This window comes from Petaurus breviceps, unplaced genomic scaffold (genome assembly GCF_028583685.1).
Source record: "Petaurus breviceps papuanus isolate PSGF00001 unplaced genomic scaffold, PetGlider_PUasm1.0 90847, whole genome shotgun sequence".
Taxonomy (NCBI): Eukaryota; Metazoa; Chordata; class Mammalia; order Diprotodontia; family Petauridae; genus Petaurus; species Petaurus breviceps.
Genome location: NW_027187360.1, coordinates 3,326,170 through 3,348,919, shown reverse-complemented (window position 1 = coordinate 3,348,919; position 22,750 = coordinate 3,326,170). Strand labels below are relative to the sequence as shown.

The window sequence follows — 22,750 nt, the reverse complement described above, 5'->3', positions numbered from 1 at the left end:
CCACCTCCACACAAGTACTGTAAAGCAGACGGTAAGGGGAACTGGGTCTATTTTTACAGAAGAGGAAACTGAAACTGCCAATTTTACCATTGATTGTCCATCTCTCCACAGGTTTCTTATTATTTTGTTGATGCAGTTTGACCTGAAATTGAAAAATCCAAAGGAAAAGATCCCCAGCTTTGACACCAGTCGGTATGGGTTTGGACTGATGCAGCCAGAACATGACATCACCATTTATATTAGACTCAAACCCAGAGGGACACCAGGCTCCACAGCAGCACCTGGGAGAATTACAGAAGCCTAAAAAGCTAATGACAAAGACATATTCATTTGACCTCTCATCTCTCTGCCCCTCTCACTAGATGAAAGGCTTCACTTTTCTCTACCCAATTCATTCATTCCTTTCTCCAAGAACCTTCCTATTGGAATAAAGATTCTATTTCTGATGTCATGAGATTCATCTGCTCTTCCAGAACAGGGCATAGAATGGTATTCTTCTGGTTCATAAGTTTTGCCTAATCATATCAGCTTCCTGGGAGCTCCTTCCTAGAACCAATATGGCGGACCTTGAGCTTGGGCCAAAGCTTCCTCCTTTCTTTGTTTTCTACCTGTTGCTAGCATTCTCTACATTAGGGGCAGAGGATGGAGTTCAGTCACCAAGGATCAGATCTACAGCTCTAAGCCACCCATATGACATGTATCATCACTTTAATACAGTCTGTCTAGACTTTGGAGCAAGGATAAGCTGGTTGTGGACTCACACACAGACCTATGCTATGCTCCCTGGAGCATAGACCTACCATATTAGTTGATTCCCTGCCTATCCCAAAGAGTTGGCAGTCTAGGGCCACACATAACATAAAGGAGAGTATAGAACTTCAGCCTTACCTGGGCCATTAATGACTTTTATCCCTGTCACTACAGAATGAGTAGCCAAATATCAGCTGATCTGCTGACTATGCACCAATGCTATTTATAGCAATGACTCCCTTCCAGTCTCTAATACTCTACTCCTCTCTGAAGCACAAGTGGAGAATCCATCATCAATGTAAAGCTTCCCAATAACACTTCCCAAACTTCCCCAATCCCTAACCCCTGGCTTGGAGGGGCTAGCCCTAGCCCCTTCTTGATTTTCTTGGTTTCTTAAAAGACTTGCCTCCTATGTTGGAAAACCAGCACCCCCAATTCCAAATTGCCTTTCATATTCTCTAGCTACCACTGTCTCTTGGTGTACAATTCTAGGACCTACTCATTTGGGTGCTAGACCTTGACTTGATTGGTAGCTGTCCTCTCTCTCAAAAGTTAGCCTGAGTTCATAGGCAACAGGATTCCCTTTCAGACCAGGAATCAATACAACTACTCATTATTCTACTTGGGTTCTTCAAAGAAAATGGTGACTCACATCCTAGAACATAAATGCCAAATCAGGGTTAACCCACATGAGTATGCTACACCACTTCCTTCTGTCAAATAATCCTCACCCAGTTATGCATGTCCCATACGTTGGGGTTCCCTGTGTCCTTCACACAGACACTGTGTTTACCAAAACAAGCTAGGAAGGATTCAGAAAGTGTCCAATTCAGATAAATGACATAAGATCCATTCTGGTGAGCAGACTGTCATCATGATTCTTCCATGCTCACATCTATATATAGTGGATGAGGGAGGGGGCACCAGTACCTAGATTCCTAAATACTACACTGCTCAGGCCAGGGATCTGTGGAAACCTGGGCCTGATCAGCTTGGTGCTTTCTGTAATACTCACTGAATCCACTCTTCTATTTAATTACTCATTTACATCCAAGGCTCACATAGACTCACTCAAAATGAACAGCTTCTTCAGTGCCAACATGTACAGTACGCTCCCTCTCCACTCTCACTTCCATTGGACACACCTCCCCACAAACCCCTAAATATCCAACATAAATACCCTCCGCCATAGAAGCTCTTCAAATTTATTCTTACCCCATTCTAGCCTTCTATCCATTATCCTTTTTAAAAAATTGATTGTTATTGATACGATTTTATAGCAAAGAATTTTTTTAAAGAAGAAAAAGAAAAAATCCAACAAAACCAATTGCTGCATTGAAAAAAATCTGACATTCCATGCAATGTTCCACGCTCTGGTCCCCTCCATCGCTGTATGGGAGAGGGAGGAAGTGTTTTCTCACATCTCCACTTGGAGGCCATGCTTGTTCCTTGTCATTTTGTGACATTCATTTTGGATTGCTTCCTGATAGTTGTTCTTTCCATCACATTGTTGTAGTTGTGCATACTGTTACTTGGCTATCTTTACTTCACTTTGCATCAGTTCGTGTAAGTCTTTTCATGCTTTTTTGGATTCTGTGGTCTTTCTTTTATCACATCTGGTACTTTCCAACAACTCCAAGATCAGTACCAGTTCTAATCCTGAGGCTCTCTTCCGATGCCCTTAAATAGGCTTGTGGAATAATTGACATCTCCAGGTAGCAGGCTGCTCCAGCAGCCTTGGGTGCACAGCCGTGTCTCCTCTGCTGGCATCCTCATATTCTGACACATTCATCAGCCTTCAAGCCCAGGGCTCCCTGTCAGTCAGTCACATCACGTCCTGATTGCTGCTGGTCCATTCACATTCCTTCATTATTATTAAGTAATAACTTTTTCCTCTTCCCAAGAAGGGATGGAAGAAGAAGAGAGAAAAACTTCTGCAAAAGATAATATTACACGTTTCAGAAAAAAGAAATTCCCCTCAGCATTAAGTTCATAAATGCCAATTCCTTTCATTACAAAGGGTAATGACCCTTTAAGGTCCAAGTGTTCCTAGTACAACTGAGGGACAGGAAGTGAATAGGTGACCTGGCAAGTTAGAGATATAGCCAAGGGAGAAGAAAAAGGAATGGATGAAAGAGAAGTGTGTCTGGCTGAGAATTACATTATTATGGTAGATAACTCTCAGTTGCTGGCTTGGATGGAGGGGCTAGATGAACCAGCATCAATTCATTAGCATTTATTACGTGATTACTCTGGGCCAGGCACATGCTACCTGCTGCTGCAAATAAAATCTCTGTGCTCTGTCTAGGATCCAAGGAGTTTCATTATCTTTATTTTACATTTATTCTGTAATGAATAAATGGGTAGTCTCCGGAAAAAGACTACAAAAGATCAGACAAAGGCAAGCCCTTTTTATGTTCTCATTTGAATTTCCTGCAGAGTCCCTCCCTTCAGAGCTGGGATTGGCTCCAGCTCTTCTAGGTTACAACTTTCCCGACCTGTCCATTAAGCATTCGTTTTAATGAAAAGTTGGTGACCATTCCCCAACAGGTCTGAACCAGCCTAGATCAATCCTAGATTTATGCCTTCTTGCATGTAAACACCCATTCTTCCTATAGAATCTGTGGAAACCAAACTGCCAGCATTTCTCACACTGCTAATGATATACATGAAAGCAAAAAAAAAAAAAAAAAAAGACAGGATCTGCCCTCAAGGAGCTTACATTCTTAAAGGGGAAAGACACATAAAAGGGAGCTGAGGAGCGGTTGAAACTGGGAGAACCAGAAGCCAGAGGTGGGAGAGGAATGATGAAACAGGCCCTGGGTCCTTCCTCAAAATGGAGGTTCTGGGAGGAATTTACCAATGGGAGAATGGGCAGATGGATGCTGTAAGAATGCTGGGACATGGTGGTAAAGTTCAAAGCAGAACTGAGAGAGCAATGCCTGATAAAAACCCAAAGAATGGATGATTCCCCCGAATTCCTACTTTACCTTGAGCAGAGAGATACAAAGAGATACAAAGAAAAAATACACAGACAGACAGACAGACACACGAACTCTCTCACATAGTCAGGCCCCAGTTCCCTCTTAGTTTAGGCCTCTTGGCTAAGGGTAGGTGAGGGAAGAGCCCTGGGACATGGGAATTAATGTGCAAAATGGACCACGCCTGGAGAATAGCAGCAGGATGGAGTTTGCATTAAATGCCCCTCCTTCCCTGCCACTGATCTCTCTGGTCCCGGAGGCATAGGCAGCAGCTGTGATCAATGACAGTTTCAGGAAGAGGGAGGGAGTGGGCTTTCCCTCCTGGTACTAGGGAAACCCATTTCCGTGCATGGCTGACCAACCTAGCCTCCAGATAGCTAGACCATCTGAAAAATCAGGGCCTCTCAGGACTGTAGGAATGGACTAGGTTGCTATGGCAACTGTTTAGCTGCTTTATTCCAGAGCCTGGATTAGAAAAGGAAGCAAGAGATAACCAAATTACACGTTCTGGAGAATAACCAAAAACAGAGAGTACTTTATAGCTTTCTTCTAAAACTCTGTGCTGTACTCTTTAAATGTATGTTCTAGGAAAGGGGCACGGTCCCTTTAAATGCATAGCCCCAAGGAGGACCCCTGTGGGCAGTTACTTCTCTAGCTAAGTGAGGGAAAGGCTGAGATAGCAGACTTGTCCTAGAGTATGGGAGCTTTCAGGAAGATTTAAGCTCCACTTGCCAGGTACTTTGAAGTCACAGCAGCGGAGCTAGGAGACTGGAAGGGTCTCACATTAAAGCTTTAGGGAAAGGATTCACATTCTTAATGCTAAAGAGTAGTGAGGAGGGGAGCAGAGTGTATCTCAGCATTTTTATTCAATATCGTGTTAGCTGGATGTTATTTTGGAACTATAAAGTTAGGCTCTATTAGTAACATACTTCAGTTTAGTAAAAAATTCTATTTTTACAGAAAAAGCACAGAATTATGTTTTTTCTCATAGACACCATTAGAGGTGGCAGGGCCTATAGAACATAGACTCTTGGAAGGGGCACATTGGAAGAGATCATTTAGTTCAACAATTTCATTTTATGGAAAAGGAGGGAAGGGCAGAGGGGGCCCCTTGCATAACCAGTAACAGAGATCTGGGATTAACACTTAGGTCTTCTCACTGATTTTTGAGCTCCTAACACTTTAGCATAGTGCCTCATACCTCAATTAGGACGGCTATTGCTGGGAAAGAAAAATGCATTCTAGATAATTTCATTTTTCCAGTTTACTGAGGATAGACTAGACCCCATAAACATTTATTGTTGGAAAATATTTCTTACATACATTTTCCTGTCTTGGTAAATTAATTGATAAGCACAATAATGGAATTTTTGCTTATTGGGGGAGGTTCCTGCTGCACCTCAGGGTCATTATTATGAAAACTTGAGAGCAAAGGAGATATAACATAGGAAGACTTTAAAATGCTCTATAATGTAGGTTTTGATGATGATGATGAGGGAGATGAACAAGGTGAAGGAGGTCAGGCTGGACAGGGACTAACATAGCTATGGAATTTAGTTAGCACAAAATCCTCCCTCTAAATTAGTTTTCTTATACTATGACTCTCGAAATTGAAGTGACCTCTCTCACCCTCAAATCTACTTAGACATCCCTTAGCTGGGATCTGTTCATCAAGGTTTTAAAACTCCACCTAATTTGCTCTGAAATCTTTCCGTTCTGTCCCTGAGCTCAGCAGGCAGGGGCAGTGTCTTCTGTTCTAACATTCAGCACGGTGCAGGGCACTGGGTGGGTTCTTAGTGTATCTGTGTGCCTGACCCTAAGGTTTGGCCACATGTTATTCTCCTCCAACTTCCCCACAGAGAGGGAGACAATAGAATGGACTGATAATAATGGACTGATAGAAAGGATATCAGAGTTGAAAGAGCTGACCATTAGAATATAAGAACCTTAGAACTACAGGAAATTTTAGAACATGGAATGTTAGGCCTTCAATTAGCCTTAGACCAAAGATAGATGGAATGGAAGAGCTGATACTAGAACATACAAGAGCAGAATGGAGGAAGGAAAAACATCAAACATCACCTATGAAAGTCCAATATACAAAATATACAAGGAATGAACACAACCATATAACATTCCTTCAGTAGGTATGTGGTCAAAGGATACGAACAGCTTTCAAAATAAGATTTGTAAGCTATAAATGACAACATGAAAATATGTTCCAAATCACTAAGAATTATATTGCAAAGAGCAAAATCCATTTCAAAATATCTACCATCATAAGAGAAATACAAATTTTAAAAACTCTCATTAACTTTCTCAATTAAAATAATTTTAACTCACTCTATGCAAATTTGAAAAGATGAAAATAGATACGAGTACTCAATGTCAGAGGGATTATGGGAAGATTGGTGCATTCTTGGCAGAGCTGTAAAGTAGTCCAGTCATTCTGGATTTCAATGTTAAATAATTCAAGAAAAGTAATTACTACTCTTACATCTCACTAGTGGGCATTTACTCCAAGGAAGTAAAAATTAGGAACAAAAGTTCAACGTGTATCAGAATATTCATAGCACTACTCTTTGAGGTATTGGAACTGCAAGGAAAGCAAGTGAGTGTCCATCAATTGGGATACTATATTAGGCTGTCAGATATGTATTATATACATTGTCAGAAAAGGTTTGTAAGTGAAAGTGCATGATTCCCTGCCTGATTTTTGTCTAGAATGGGGTTTCAGTGTGGAGGGGGTGGTTAGGGAATGACTTCAACACAAAGGAGAAAAAACACCAATAAAGAAAATTTAGAAAAATAAGGTTAGAAGGGACCTTAGAACTCAGAACAGAAAATGTTCAAGCTGGAAGGAACCTTGGTGACTGTCTAGTCTAACCTCTTCCTTTAGGAAATGATAACTGACATGCTCAAGGTGACACAGGTCAGGTCTCCTACACCCAGGGTAGTGCCTTGGCCTCTACCCTACACTGTAAAGTATTTTGTGGTTGTTGTTTTTAACAACTCATTGACACCTGTAAGGGAGAAAGGAAGAGTAGATACTCTCTTATTTTACAGAAAGAAACGCAGACAACCTACAAGATGACAAGACAAATCCCATCCACTCAGTGCCAGGGCTGGGATGAGAACCTGGGTCCACTGACTCCAGTCCCAGGGACCTCTTCCTTCAGCTATATCACATTTGGAATGCTCTCCTGAGGATAATATCGCTACCCAGTATTTAGCTTACTAGATAAAATTTGGTGAAGATATGATGGCTTTTTCTACCTTTCTCTATGTGTATAATACTAACTAGCATTTGTATATCTCCTTAAGGTTTGCAAAGTGTTTTATAAATATTGTTTTGTTCTGTCTTCACAACAACCCTGGGAGGTAGATGCTATAATTATCCCCATTTTATAGATGAGGAGACTGAGATAAACAGTTGTTAAGCAGTTAGGTAATGTTGTTTGTCCTTCATTCTTGAAGTGGATCTATGACATCACAAGGATGTTGTCTTTTTTTTTTTTTGCTTTTTGGAGGGGGGAAGGTAGGGCAGTTGGGGTTAAGTGACTTGCCCGAGGTCACATGGCTAGCTTTTGTGTTAAGCGTCTGAGGCCGCATTTGAACTCAGGTCTTCCTGACTCCAAGGGCCAGTGCTCTATTCACTGAGCCGCCTAGCCACCCTGAGGATGTTGTCTTGACTTGCTCGTGCATTGGATTTAAGTGAGGCAGACCTTTGCAAAGTTGTTAGCCTCACTTTGCTTACCTCTGCCTCACTTTCTCCTCCAGAGTCATCAGAATCTAGTGAGAAACAAAAGTCAAGATGACTGGTGATGGCCCAATATACAATGGGTGACCTTGGCCTTTCTAAAGACAGGGGGGATATACTCAAGAGGCAATGTTACCGTGTTTCCCCGATAATAAGACCTATCCCGAAAATAAGCCCTCCCCTTACTGTGTAAGATTCCTCTAAAATAAGCCCTCCCCCGAAAATAAGCCCTATTGAGATTGCTACTGTAGTGAAGGTGATCCCCTGTGCTACATGCTACATTACAGTACCCTCTGTATGCACCGTCTCCCCCCCCGTGAAACGCATGCCTCGCTCCGAGCTGCATCCAATCAGAGCTGCAGCAGTGAGCGCGTCATCCTGTTGTTCCCCAGTGATTTGCTTATTGAATAAAGGTACATTTTTTTGTTCTCATTTACCTGTTTATTAAAATTGCTGTCAATGTTCATTAAAATAAGCCCTCCCCTGAAAATAAGCCCTCTGGTGTTTTTTTGTCCAAAAAAATAATAAGACAGTGTCTTATTATTGGGGAAACACGGTAGGTAGCTAGGTAGCACAGTATATTAAGAGTTCAGACTCAGAGTCTAGAAATCCCACCTCAAACACTTACTAACTGTGTGATATTGGGCACGTCACTTACCCTCTCTTAGCATCTGTTTCCTTATTAATAAAATGAGGATAAAAATAGTGTCTATCTTCCAGGGTTGATGTGAAAATCAAATAACATGTGAAGTGCTTTGCAAACATTAAAGCATTCTGTAAACGTTAGCTATTATTAATATGTCCAAAGGTCTGCTTTGATTCTGGAATCTCTTGACCTGTCAGGTCCAGTATTCTATGTTGTAAGATTCCTTCCAGTTATATCATGGAATGTGATTGTAGGGTTGAGGACCTGAGACAGAGACAAGGGACAATGGAAACTTAATTGTCGCCCCTTCCTGAAAGGGCAACTGCCCCAGATTTTTATGAAACTTTGGCCAGAAGTGACAGCAGTTAATTAAATCATTATTAGGCAGAATGATCTTGATTTCTTCTTCTTACTGAGGAGCTTTCTCTGCCTTGTCCTCTCCCTGACACATCCTGGAATTATTGATTTCCTCATCTGGGATTGCATATTATTTTACATCTAATTGCTTCTCTAGAATTATATATCTTAGAATCACAACTCAATGCCTGTATTTCATCATCATTTGGGCATTGTTCCTGGTAGTTGCCAGCCTCAGCTCAGCCTAGATCTGAAAGAATTCCCTACTTAGTACCTGCCAAAAGGGCTAGGCAAGGCAGATTTTGCTGCTTGTCTCCCTCTGAACTCTTAGGATAGTCTTGTGTCTTAAGAAAGGCATCATTTGCTTATAGAGAGGTTGGGCCTGTCAGCTTTGTGGGTTAATGTTGACTGTTAGCAACAGGGTATGAGCAGCTGGGCTTGGCAATCCAAGGATGGGAAGGAAAGGCAGAGGTCCACCAGGGTTGGGGGCTTTCCTGGTCTGTGCCCTAGTTGGTGAAGTGAATCCATGAGGTTTTGCTGTTGTTGATGTTGGGTTGTTTTCAGTCGTGGCTAACTCTTCATGACCTCATTTGGGGTTTCCTTGGCAAAGATCCTGGAGTGATCTGCTATTTCCTTCTCCAGTTCATTTTACGGATGAGGAAACCAAGGCAAACAGGGCTAAATGACTTACTACGGCCCATACAGCTAGTAAGAGTCTGAGACCAGATTTGAGCTCAGGAAGATGAGTCTTTCTGACTCCAGGTCCTGCTCTCTGTTGTCCTAGTTACCCCAGACATAGCCACTTAACTGCCCCAGACATGAGCGCCATGCCACCCAGCTGCCCCAGATGTGAGCACTGTGCCACCTCCTGCCCCATATGTAAGTTTGGGGAATCCTTTATGCTGAGGGTCAAAAATGAGGCAGGTAAGAAGCACTGACACTTATGATTATGAAAACACAGTTGGGTTGCTTCATCTCTCTTTTAGTTTTCCTGTCTGTAAAATGGGTGTAATACTCCTGCCTCCCTCTCAGGGTCATTGCAAGGGAAGGCTTAAAAAACTTTGGAAATACTCATAAACCTTGAAGCATTACAGAAATATGAGCTATTTATCTTAGCAGGACAAGCCTACAGGAACAATGGCAGATGAAGATGAATGTCAGAAAAATGACAGGAAAAGGAGGTAAAGCAGGAGGGGAGGAACTGGGGAGGTGACAGGCTACAACTGGGAAAGCAAGCACCCCTGCCATTGTCCTGCTCCAAGATAGGACTGCTGTCTGTCCTCTGGAAGTCTTCAAGTTAAAAGTTCACACGGACAAAATTCCCTTCTGCAAAGTCTATGTCCTTCCCCTTAGTCTGCCTCAGTTTCCTTATTTGTAAAATCTCTAAAGTTCCTTCTAGCTCTAACATTTTAGCTTCTCTGTGCTTTAGTTTCTCTAACATACCATATCTAGGATATGACATCATCTCTAGCATGACCACGATATTTCTCTTTTAGGAGCCAAACGAAAGACAGGACACTTGAGAGATCTGAGCTCTCTTCTGCAGCTCTAGGGTTGTTTTGGGCCATGTGGAAAGAGCCTTGGCGTGGAATTCAGGAAATCTGAATTCTAGTTTTGTTTCTGTATCTGACATTGGGCAAGGTCATTTGACCCCTCTGAATCTCAATTTCTTTATCTATAAAATAAGGATCTTGATCAAAGATCAAATAAGTTACTATCTAGTACTTTGGAACAAGTGAGTACAAACAACAAAAATTTTAAGGAAAGGTAAAGAGCACAATGTCAGGCCCACAGAAGAAGCTTAATAAGTATTTGATTAGGGGCAGGTAGGTGGCCCTAGAGTCAGAAGGACCTGAGTTCAAATCCAGCCTCAGACACTTGACCCACTTATTAGCTGTATGACCTTGGGCAAGTCACTTAACCTCAATTGCCTTGCCTTCCCCCCTCAAAGAAAAAGAAAAAAGTATTTGATTAACAGAATGCAGATGGGATCCAAGGAGTGCCTATCATCCTTAGGTCCAGTTTGACAGCACTCATCTGTATGTGACTGACCTGAGTATAGTTGCTTTCTAGGGATGAGAAATGAGAGAGACAAAATAGTCCCCACTCTCTAGTCAGGGTTAGTTTGCAGAGCACCCTTGATTCATCAGGAAGCCATCATTTTGGATGCCTTCTGCATCTGCCCACTTGGTCTATATGAGACCACTTTGCAGAAGTCGAGTGAGGCCAGCTTAGCATAATTTGTTCATATCAAGATTTATGAAAGCTGAGCAGCTGTAATCCTCTTTAGACTTGAGTCAGCAACAGAAGTATCCATGTTAGAAAAAAAAAAGGCAGGCTCCATAATACTAGCTATCATTTCGTTATAATTCCTCTGATTATCTGACTTGTGTTTTCAGTAGACATGTGCACAGTTTGATATTAATAAATTTCACAGAATTGTTATTGCATAGAATATCAGGCATTAAAGGGACCTTGCAACAAAGAACAAAAAGCGTTAAAGCTGGAAGAGGTCTTAGAACATAGAATGTAGGAGTTCAGTGGTAGACAGACCTTAGAGTCGTTCTAATCCAACCTCCTTATTTTTCAGATGAGGAAACTGAGGCCTGTGAGGGGGGTAGTTTCCTGGTTTTATAGAAAAATGCTTTGAGGTTTTAATTCCTCCAAACCATACTCCTAGAAGGAGAGAATCACAGAGGTTATTTCATTCCATCCAAATATTTCCACTTATTGATTTATTCATCTAACTTTTGAGTGCTTTTATTATATGCCTAGCCCTGCACTGAACTGTGGGGGAAATCAAAAGAAGTCAATTACACCATCTTTGCCCCAAAGGAGCTTACAGTCTAGTCGAAAGGTTGTTAATAATAGTACAAACAAGTATTTGGTTTATCTGGACAAATGAGCCAAATGACTGGTTTAGACAAAAAGTGTTATGAGGAAACTGAGGCTGAGGAAGATTAAGTAGATGCTAGAATCCGACACCTAGTAAATATCTAGGCAGGATTTGAACTCAGGTCCTCCTGTCTCCAAGCCACTATGCTACCTAGCTGTCTGCCATTGGCTATACAGTATTATAAGTGAGAATTCAATTCAACATACCATTCTAATCAACAAACATTTATTAAACTTCTTATGTTCAGACCACTGGAGATACTAAGACAAAAAAAAAAAGAAAAGAAAATGACACTTGATCACATGAATTGACCAAAGTCACACAGCTTTTTAATGATGGAGTTGGGAGCCATATACCATCCTAGAAACTGTTAACTACTCGATTCTTCTGAATACTGTCTCCTTCCTGGGTTTTTATAACACTGCTCTCTTGTATTTCTCTTCTTTGATAATATTTATAAAGCACTTAGCAGTGTCCAGCATATTTAACAAGTCCTTCCTTCCTTCCTTCCTTCCTTCCTTCCTTCCTTCCTTCCTTCCTTCCTTCCTTCCTTCCTTCCTTCCTTCCTTCCTTCCTTTCTTCCTATCATATCATATCAGTCTTCTTTGCACAATCACGATCCATATTTCATCCCATATGCATGAATGCATCCCAGGACTCTCTGGGGTTCTCTTCTTTACTTTTTCTTGGTGATCTCAGTAACTTCCATGGGTTCAACTATCATTTCTATGCATTTGACTCCCAAATTTATATTTTTAGCCTCCATCTCTCTCCTGAGCTCCAGTCCTACACCTCTGACTTCTCACTGGATACTTCCACCTGCGTATACCATGGGAATCTCAAACTCAACATGCATGTCCAAAACAAAGCTCATTATCCTTCCCCTCCACCACCTCACTCACCCTCCATAACCAATCAGTTGCTAAGTCACATAGATTCTACCTCTGCCATATTTCTGGCATCTGTCCCCCTCCCTCAGCATTCATACTACAATCACTGTAGTTCAGACCTTCTTTACCATTCATCTAAGCCATTGCCACAGTGTCCTAATTAGTCTCACTGAATCTAGCCCCTCCTCTTTCCAGTCTTTCGTTCATTTGATATTGCCCAATTGGTATTCCTAAAGCACAGATGTGACCCTGTTACTCTCCTACACAGGAAAGTCCAATGTTTCCTTTTTGCCTCTGACATAAAAGACAAACTCCTCTGTCTGACATTTAAAAGCTTTCACCATTGGGCTCCTGCCTGGCTTTCCAGGCTTATTTCACATGTTGTTCTCCTTTCTCCCCTCTATGACCCAGCAAAATGACCTATTTGCTCTTTCTTGTACTTGCCATTCTGTCTGCAGCCTCTTTGTATCTCCATAAGCAGTCCCCCATTCCTAGACTGCTCTTCCTCCTCACCTCTGCCTCTTGGAACATTTTGGCTCTCTTCAAGACTCACCTCATGCTTCATATCCTACAGAAGACCTTCTCTGATTCCTCCAAATGTTAGTGCCCCTCTCTAAAATTTCTTTATATTTTTGCCTATATCTCATATTTGAGATGTATGGTGTAGAGGATAGAAAGCCAATCTCAAAGTCAGGAAGAGCTGTATTCAAGTCCCACTCCTAATATATACTGGCTACGTGACCCTGGACAAACTATTTGACCTCCTAGTGACCCAAGCTGCTTTCTAAGACTTAAAATTGTACAGTAGCTGCTATTCTGAATTAGAAGAAGGAATTCCCTCAAGAGGGATTGTGAACACCAATGAAATCCCAGGTCCAGGCCTCGAAAATCTTGGTATTTACTTATCTGGGTTTGTGTTGTATCCCACCCCCTACCCTCAAAGAATGTAAGTTCCTTGAAGATAGGAACTATCTTGTATCTGTCTTTGTATTCCCAATGCCTAGCACAGGTTGGTGCTAAATAAATGCTGATTGAGTTGAATTGGATTGAATTTAATTCAGGTCCTCTACAAATTTGCAAGACTTGCTGATTGATGGAACATAGGATGCACAGGAGGAGCCAAGAGTGGTTCAATGGTTTGGAGGTTAGATGACTGGAAGGATGGTGATGGCATGATTAGAACAAAGAAGCCTGGAGAAAGTTTAGAAGTAATGTGGTTTGGGACATTTTGAGTCTGAAGCACCAGAAGGACATGCAGGTAGAGATGGCGGGCAGGAAACCTGATGTAGGAATGACTGAAGAAGGATACAGCTGGGCAGAGAAGCTGTGGGTGAGGATGAACTAAAGAGACAGCACATAGAGATGAGAGACAGAGACCAGGTTTGCCATCTTGGGCTACATTTTGGGAATAGGAAGAGGAAGAAGAACGTTTGGCTCCCTATAATCTCCAAGATTAAATATAAAACCCAAAATTTAGTGTTCAAAGCCCTTCATAACCTGGCCACCTTTTACCTTTCTACTCATCTTATACCTCACTACCTTCCGTGTAGTCTTCAACCCAGTGACACTGGATTTCTTACTGTTCCTCACACTTGACTCAACTTGATGCCTTTTAACTAGCTATTCCCATACCTGGAAGCTTCTCCTTCGTCATCTCGGTCTCCTAACTTCCCCACCTTCCTTCAAGTGTCAGCTAAAATCCGGCTTTCTAGGAAAAGACTTACATGAACTGATGTAACATGAAGTGAGCATAACCAGGAGAATCATTTATACAATAACAACAGTACTATAAAAATGAACAATTTTGAAAGACTTAGGAGCTCTGATCAACACAATGCAACCAATCAGAATGACAAAGGACTCATAATGAAACAGGCTACCGACCTCCAGATAGAGAGTTGATGGACTCAGAATGTAGAATGAAGCATCTTGTCTTTTCTTTTTTTCTTCTTTCTTTCCTTCCTTCTTTCTTTTTTCTTCCCTTCCCTCCTTCTTTCCTTTCTTTTTTCCTTTTCTTTCTTTTTCTTTCCTTCCCTCCTTCCTTTCTTTCTTCCTCCCTCCCTTTCTTCCTTTTTTTTTGGACATAGCCAATGCAGGAAATTGTTTTGCTTGACTATACATATTTTAACCAATTTTGTTTTTCTTGTTTTCTTAGCAGTGAAGGGGACAGAATTTGGAACTGAAAATAAAATTGAGTTTTAAAATAAATAGGGTTTTTAAAAAAGAAGCCTTTCCCAGTCCTCCTTAATTCTAGTGCCTTGCTTCTGTTGAGTGTTTATAATTTATCCTGTATAAGATTTGTTCATACATAATTGTCTACATGTTGCTTCCTCTATTAGACTGTGAGATTCTTGAGATCAGGGACTGTTTTTTACCTTTCTTCATCTCCTCAGTTCCTGGCACAGTGCCTGGCATGTAGTAGGCACTTAATAAATGCATATTGCTTATTGAAAGAGAAACAGAAAAGTGGTCAATGAAGCATGCCTCTGGGAAGGGGAAAGGAGCTCCTCCTCCTTTGGAAGTCCTTTGATGGGGAGGGACAAGGAGCAGTGGAAAGCTTTGTTTACACTACAGCCTGCCCTCCTGAGGATAGATCCATCTATTTCTCACACTATTTCTTCATTTCTCCAAGCTTCTAACACTACCTACTTGTCCTAAAGGCCATTCTCTTATGAGACTGGCTATTATAACTACTTGTTGTCTATGTTCTAAGATTCCTTCCAGTCCTGACGTCCTCGGTCCTAGGATCTAAGGTCCCTCCAAAGTCTGATGTTCTGCTTCCTATATATTTCCCTAGAATCCTTCTACCTTTGACATCTCTTTCTCAGACATCCAAGGGAAGAGGGCAGGTATAGGAAGGTCTGGTGAAGAGTCTTGAAGCTGTTAAAAAAAAAAAACTGAAACAAGTTATAATTTGAATCTATCTGCAAGGCTTTTCTGGAGCCCATGGTACTCAAACATCTCCAGAAAGTCAGGCACTTGTTCACACCTGTTTTTCAGACTAGTCCTTTTTTACAGCCTTGCCCTCGGTCAATTGCAAAGGGCCAATTGATTTGAACCTCTCTCTCCCTAGGTTTGAATTGCTAACATCTCCATTAGCTTCCAGGGCACATCAGGGAGTATCGAACATGGAAGACAGGAGTGCAGAGCACTCAGCTAGAAAGCCGAGTAGGCACTAGTATTTCCAGCAGTGGGTGGGGGCAGCTGGCCAGCTCTGGGAAGTGGAGGAAGGGAGGCAGAATAAAGGAGAGTTAGGGGACACAAGGCCATCGAACTCACAGTTCAGGGACAGAACATTATCAAATAGTCAGGGAAAGTGTGACACACCCAGGTCTCATCCTCTGTGATTGAGCCCACAAGAACTGACATGCTGTGGGTAGGATGGTCAGGATCTACAGGAATTTTTCTTTAAAGTAATCCATATACCATCATGGTTAGGCGGCAGATTAAGAACTGAGAGGGGCCTCTCCTCATTAGATTAGAGGATTGTAGATGTAAAGTTGAAAAGAAACTTAGAGGTTATTGAGTCCAGCCTCTTCATTTATACAAATGGGGAAAGTGAGGGACTTGCCCAAGCTTGCACAGGTAAATAAACCAAGATTTGAACCCAAGTCCTCATACTCTAAATTCATTGCTTTTTTTCATTCTATTATACCAATTCTCTCATTTTAAAGAAAGAGAAATTGAGCCCCAAGAAAGGAAGTGATTTACTCAAAGTCACACAGAGATTTAGTAGCAGAGTGAGAGTTAAAACCTAGGTTTCCTGGCCCCCCAATCCAATGCATTTCACATTATACAATGACTGCCTCTCGTGATTAGACCCTATGGAACTGATTGACAACAACCACATTCACAAGAGACCAGTACATAAAACAGAATGTTCACTGACAAGAAGAACTCTACTTGCTAAATGACCTTGAACAGTCATGCTGGTGTGTATGTTTCCTTCCTCACAATGATAGCTCCTTGGGAAATGGAATTATAGTCAGGACGTTGCTTTATCAGAGTCAAAAGAAAGTGAGATTTACAATGGAAATTTGAACAAAAAATATCCAAATTGAAGGAATCTTAGAATAGAGAATATAGAAAAATCAAGATGGAAAGGCCCATAGAGATCATCCAGTCCAATCTTTTCTTTTATAGAGAGTTAAATTGAGGCCAATGGATGGGAATTTGCTTGCAAGTTCTACTTTCCCAATGAAACCAGAAGGTCATAGACAGGGACAGTCTGTTATTTCTCTTTTGTCTTCTTGAAAGATCAGGAGACAAGGTATACAATAGGTCCTTCCCCGATATGGTATCTTTGTTCCTTTTCAGTTTGGTCTTATGTTACTCTCTTTTGTGTACTCTATACTCCGTCCCTAAACAAGCACCTTTCTATCATGCCTCCATGCTTTGCTTAAGACGCCTGAACAACACCTACTTCCCTTTCTTCACTTGCTGGACTCTTATTAATATTCTCTAATTACTTGTTTTATGGGTTGCTATGGTCAGGTACCCATCAACAAGATCATGGATTGACTTAAAATATTGAAATTCTTGTTCAATTGAACTGAAGGCAAGGGGCTTCTTCCCCCTTGGGCTCATCTGTCTAATCACAAAGGAAGGAAATGGGAGAGCACTAATTTGACCTCTGCCATTGACAAAGACTTCCCTCTTCTTTTTTTCTAGGGAGCAAATCTCCAGATATTTGTGTTTTAAGAGATTTAATTCCTGCTTTAGGGATTCCCCTTATTTGATTAAAATAAAAAATTCTGATTTTGTGTTTTTCAAAAACCTAGACTTGGCTAATGTCCTAGTATTAGTACTTTCCTGAAGAGCACTGTTTTCACTTAAGTTGTCAACTATAAGCATTTGCTTGACTGCAGTCACCATAGTTGACTAATCACCACTGCCTGAGAGTAAAAGATCATGGTGGGGCAGCTAGGTGGCTCAGTGAATAGAGCACCAGCCCTGGAGTCAGGAGGATTTGAGTTCAAATCCGTCTTTAGACACTCAACACCTACTACCGTGTTTCCCCGATAAAAAGACCTATCCCGAAAATAAGCCCTCCCCTTACTGTGTAAGATTCCTCTAAAATAAGCCCTCCCCCGAAAATAAGCCCTATTGAGATTGCTACTATAGTGAAGGTGATCCCCTGTGCTACACGCTACATTACGGTACCCTCTGTATGCACCATCCCCCCCGGGGTAAAACGCACGCCGCGCTCCGAGCTGCATCCAATCAGAGCTGCAGCAGTGAGCGCGTCATCCCGTTCTTCCCCAGTGATTTGCTTGCTGGCGCCATTGAGAGCAGTGCCGCGGAGGAGAGCTGAGGCAGGACAACATAAGCCCTCCCCTGAAAAGAAGCCCTCTGGTGTTTTTCTTTCCAAAAAAATTAATAAGACAGTGTCTTATTATCAGGGAAACACGGTAGCTGTGTGACTTTAGGCAAGTCACTTAACCCCAATTGCCTTCCTTGCCTTATCCCTCCCCCTCAAAAAATAAAATAAACTCTCTAATGCACTCAGTGTGTACATTGGATATCCTTTTTAAAAAGATCATGGAATTGTAGATTTAAAGCAATAAGGCAGCTTAGAGATCAGTGAGACTGAATTTTGGTGAGATCAAGCAACTTGTCTGAGGTCAACCAGCTACTGAGTGAGAGAGGTAGGATTTGAATCCAAATCTTTTTGACTCCAAGTCCAGAACTCTATCTACTACACCATGTATGTATGTATGTATGGGAGAAAAGAGGTATTAGACTGACTACCAAACTGAAGGTCTACAGAACCATTGTGCTGACCTTATTGTTGTATGCTTGTGAAACCTGGACAGTATGCTAGTGCCATGCTAGGGAACTGAATCGCTTCTATTTGAATTGTCCTAGGAAGATTCTGAAGATCACCAGGCAAGGATAAGGTACCAGACACTGAGGTCCTTACTTGAACTAAACTGCTAAGCATTCAAACTGCTTCAGAGAACACAACTCTGGTGGGCTGGCCCTGTTGTTCAAATGCAAAACGTACGCTTGCCAAAAAGACAGTTTTATGGAGAGCTCACAGAGGACAAACATTCACATGGTGGTCAGAAGAAGCAATACAAGGCATACTCAAGATCTCTCTCAAGAACTTTAGAAATGATTGTGTGACATGGGAGACACCGGCACAAGACCACTCAGCATGGTGTGTCCACATCAGAGAAGATGCTGTGTCCTATGAGCAAAGCAGAATTGAAACAGCTCAAAGGAACACAGAATGACCAAATTTAGAGTATCCATCCCAAATGTTCACATGGACTATTTGTGCCCGACCTGTGGTAGAGCCTTCTGAGCTCATATTATTCTGATCAGCCACCGTTGGACACATTGGAACTTGACTTTAGCCTAGTGATGTCATTTTGATCCTCTTTGGAACGATGGACAACGATCAACCAACCATTCGATTTCCTATCGTAGCAGGGGGTTGAATTGACCTATTGGGGCAACACCTAAGAATGTGCCCAGACGTCTAGTAGAAAGTTCTGAAGATTCCAAGTATATAACGACTCAGCATTTTGGCCTTTTAATGATGACAAAATTTCCTGGATGCTTCTGGCCATGGGGTGGTGAAGTAACAAAAGAATGTGGTGCTTTTAGATTTTGAGGAAGTCTCTTCCTTGGCAGCTGAGCAGGAAAAACTTTGATTTGGTAGAATGTTTAAAAGAAAGTAAAGTGATCCCAACCTCCATATTCTCTTCCCTTCTAGTTGTGGATACTGCAAGACTATTTTGAGCCCCTCCCTGTGAGGGACTGGGGAAGCACATCTTGTTCTATCCCCTACCCCAGCCTTTATGCATCCATGAGCACATGGTATTCAAAAGTACATGTATTGCCCAGGTAAGGCTGAGCCTTTTTTGATGTCTGTTCTTTTCCTCCAATCTAAGCGAGTCTATATGCTAGGGTGGACGTGTCCAGGTTCAGAGGAGACCCAGTGAATTCAAGAGGTATATCAGTCCTGAGCCCTTTGGGCCAGAACTTACTGGCGACATGAGGAGGTGCCCAGGACGACTCAAGATCATTCAAGTGCTCTTGGAGAAGATGGGCACCAACAAGTCAGAGGACCTAAGCTTGACTCATTTTACCAGAAGAATTGGAATGAAAATCATTTGGACAATGCAGACGGAAGATGAAATATAGCAATGTCTATCATTCGGTAATCCTGAAAACCACTTTATGTCCAAGTGTCATCCTCCCAAAAGAGAATTTATTAGCTTTATTAAATCCATTTAAGTCTTTCTATCAATGGGTGCTGAGTCCTCTCTGTCTTTTGGCATTTCTTTTTAGTGTAAGAAATATATTTTATCTAGATCAGACCTGCACAACCTGAAGCCCACAGCAGCTTATAATAATTGCCCATGGGCACTTGCTGCATGCCAAAGGATTTCCTCTACATACAAAGGATGTTTTCCTCTACATTCTTCTCCTGCCCTGAAATCTTTTGGGCATGCCTCAAGTGGCCTAAGAGCTGAAAGCGCCCACCACTGCAAGTTGTGCAGGCCTGATCTAGAACATATATTAAGTACTTTTCTATTCTCCCTTTTGAGACCTAGATATGAGATAAAACCTAAGTCTTAAATAATTTTTCCCCAGAGCAAGGAGATAAGGGCTTAATAGGCTGAAAAGTATAATAAAAAGGAACCTAAACCTTTCTCCCTTTTTTTGTTTTTGCTTTTGGAGGGACGAAGGTAGGGCAATTTGGAGTATTAAGTGACTTGCCCAAGGTCACACAGCTAGTAAGTGTCAAGTGTCTGAGGCCGGATTTGAACTCAGGTCCTCCTGACTCCTGGTCGGTGCTATATTCACTGTGCCACCTAGTTGCCCCTTTGTTTTTGTTTGTTGTTGTTGTTTCGTCTAAACCTTTCTTTTTGAGGCAGCAAGGTGTGCAATGGATAGAGTGCCAGACCTAGAGTAAGGAATACCTGACTGGCTTACACAGGGGAAAAAAAAAACCCATCAAAACCAGACTCAGCCTGGCCTGGGCAATCCATGTACTTTAGATAACCATGTGTTCATGGGTGCATAAAGTCCACTGACTAGTTTTGTGACTTAAGGTCATGTAACCCTTTCTACCTCAGTTTCCTCATTTGTAAGATGAGATGGAGAAAGCAATTTCAAACCAGTCCAGTATCTTTCCCAAGAAAACCCCAAATGGGTTCACCAAAGAGTCAGACAGAACTGAAAATTACTGAATAACAACAAAACTTTTCTTTAATAGAACAGGCTCCCCAGTAAGAATCCCACTATGGACAGTATACAAGCTTCCAGAGACAAAAGACAAAATGAACTACTTATTAGAGAAGAGAAACCAGACATGGTTCTAACTCATTAACAATTAACTGTATTAACTTTCATGTTAGAAGAAGGGGGAGTACAGAAATGTGTGCATTGGTTAGCAGCTGTGTTGATGATCATTAACCCAGGTTTGGCTCTTTAACCATAACATATAATGCACAGATGTGCTTTCATGCAGCACAGTGTCCAGGCACAGATCCTAGTGATCTGTTTTCAAATCCCGTCTCTACCATTGACCCCCCCGGGCAACAACGTTGCTCTCTCTTCAGTCTCTGTCTCCTCATATAAATTTGGAGCTAATGATACACTGCTTTCCTTCTAGGGTCATGACAAGAAGGAAATGAAATGAAGCGATATACATAAGAATCTTTGTAGCCAAAAAGTGATATGCAAATATTATCGAATCTTTGTAGCCAAAAAGTGATATGCAAATATTATCTCTTGCCTGGGCCACCACAATGGTCTACTGACTTTAGTTTCTTTACCTTTAGTCTTTTTTTCTCTCCAATTCATCTTTCACAGGGCTGCCAAAAGAATCCTCCTGATGCACCAGGATGACCAGGTCTCTTCCCAACCTAAAAACTTTTAACCACTCTCCCCATTATCACAAGCATGTAAAGCCAATATCATTAGGGGTATGCACACAGGGAATTTTTTAAAAAGATTTTTTAAGTAGACTTTGGGTGCCAAGATGGTGGAGTAAGGAAAGAAACCCTCAGAAGCCCTCCCAAATTCCCCTCCAGACAACTAGAAAATACCCTCAGAATTGATCTAGGAGCAGGGAAGCAGCTTACCAGCCTGGCAACAGGAGGGGATGGAGGACCAAGAGCAGCAGCAACAATAGCGCCCACCTCACATCAGGGGGGCCTGCAGCAAGGCTCCAAGCCTGGGGCAATCCACCAGAGAGCCCTGCCTTCCTGCAATCCAGCAGCCCCCAAGGCAAGTGAGCAATCTGTGCAGCACAGGAGGGCCCCACCCAGCAGCACAAGTCACCAGTAAGGCCTTGACCCTAATGCTGACCAGTAGTGAAGCTCCACCACTGGGGCCAACCAGCAACAAGATCCCTCCTCCAGGTCCAGACACTAGAAGACCCTGTTATGATAGCAACCCAGCAGCAAGGCCCCACCCCTGGAGTAGGCCAGCAGCTAAACCCCACACCCAGGGAGTCCAACAGGAAGGCCCCTCTCCCCCAGTATAAGCCAAAAATGAAGCCTGTCCTCCAGAGAAAGCAAGTAGTGAAGCCCTGAAGTCCAGTGAAAGCAAGAAGTAAGACCCAGAGGTCCAACACAAAAAGCTTGGGACAGTGCAGGACCAGAGCCCAACTCTCACATAAAAACACCAAGTCACCAAAAAAAGGGGGGGGGGAAGAGCAAAAAAAAAAAACCCCAACCCAAAAGAGAGCTTGACCATAGAAAGTTATTATGGTGATATGGAAGATCAAGGCATAAACTTAGAAGAGGACAATAATGTCAAAATGACTAAATGTGAAACCTCACAAAAAATGTAATTTGGTCTGAGGACCAAAAAGAATGCCTAGAAGAGCTTTAAAGGTATTTTTAAAAGCAAATTAGAGAATAGAAGAAAATTTGGGAAAATAAATAAAAGTAATGCAAGATAATCATTGAAAAAGAGTCAAAAGTATGGGAAAAGATATGCAAAAACTTGCTGAGGAAAATAACTCCCTTAAAAAATAGAATTGGCCAAATGGAAAGGAAGTACAAAAGCTCACTGAAGAAAAGAATTTCCTAAAAATTAGAACTGAACAAGTGGAAACTAATGACTCTATGAGACATCAAGATATGATAAAACAAAATTTAAAAAGTAAAAAATAGAAGTAAAAAAAGTAAAAAAAAAATAGAAGTAAAAAAATGTGAAATTTGTCATTGGAAAAATAACTGACCAGGCAGCTAGGGCATAGTGAATAGAGCACTGGCCCTGGAGTCAGGAGGACCTGAGTTCAAATCCAGCATCAGACACTTAACACTTAGTAGCCATGTGACCTTGGGCAAGTCACTTAACCCAATCGCCCTGCCTTCCCACCTCCAAAAAGCAGAAAGAAAGAAAGAAAGAAAGAAAGAAAGAAAGAAAGAAAGAAAGAAAGAAAGAAAGAAAGAAAGAAAGAAAGAAAGAAAGAAAGAAAGAAAGAAAGAAAGAAAGAAA

The 22,750-nt window shown here is 41.7% G+C and overlaps 2 protein-coding genes across 2 annotated transcripts in view; both read left to right on the top strand.

Moving 5' to 3' along the window:
* PTGIS (prostaglandin I2 synthase) overlaps positions 1-446 on the top strand; it is a 54,796-nt gene extending 54,350 nt beyond the window's left edge. Inside the window, exon 10 of the mRNA XM_069072384.1 lies at positions 112-446. Within this exon, the coding sequence (XP_068928485.1) occupies positions 112-304 (193 nt within the window). The 3' untranslated portion in view covers positions 305-446. The remainder of the gene's footprint in view (positions 1-111) is intronic.
* The window catches only part of ZNFX1 (zinc finger NFX1-type containing 1), a 474,364-nt gene that overhangs the window by 188,160 nt on the left and 263,454 nt on the right, over positions 1-22,750 (top strand). The gene's annotated exons all lie outside the window — the stretch shown is intronic.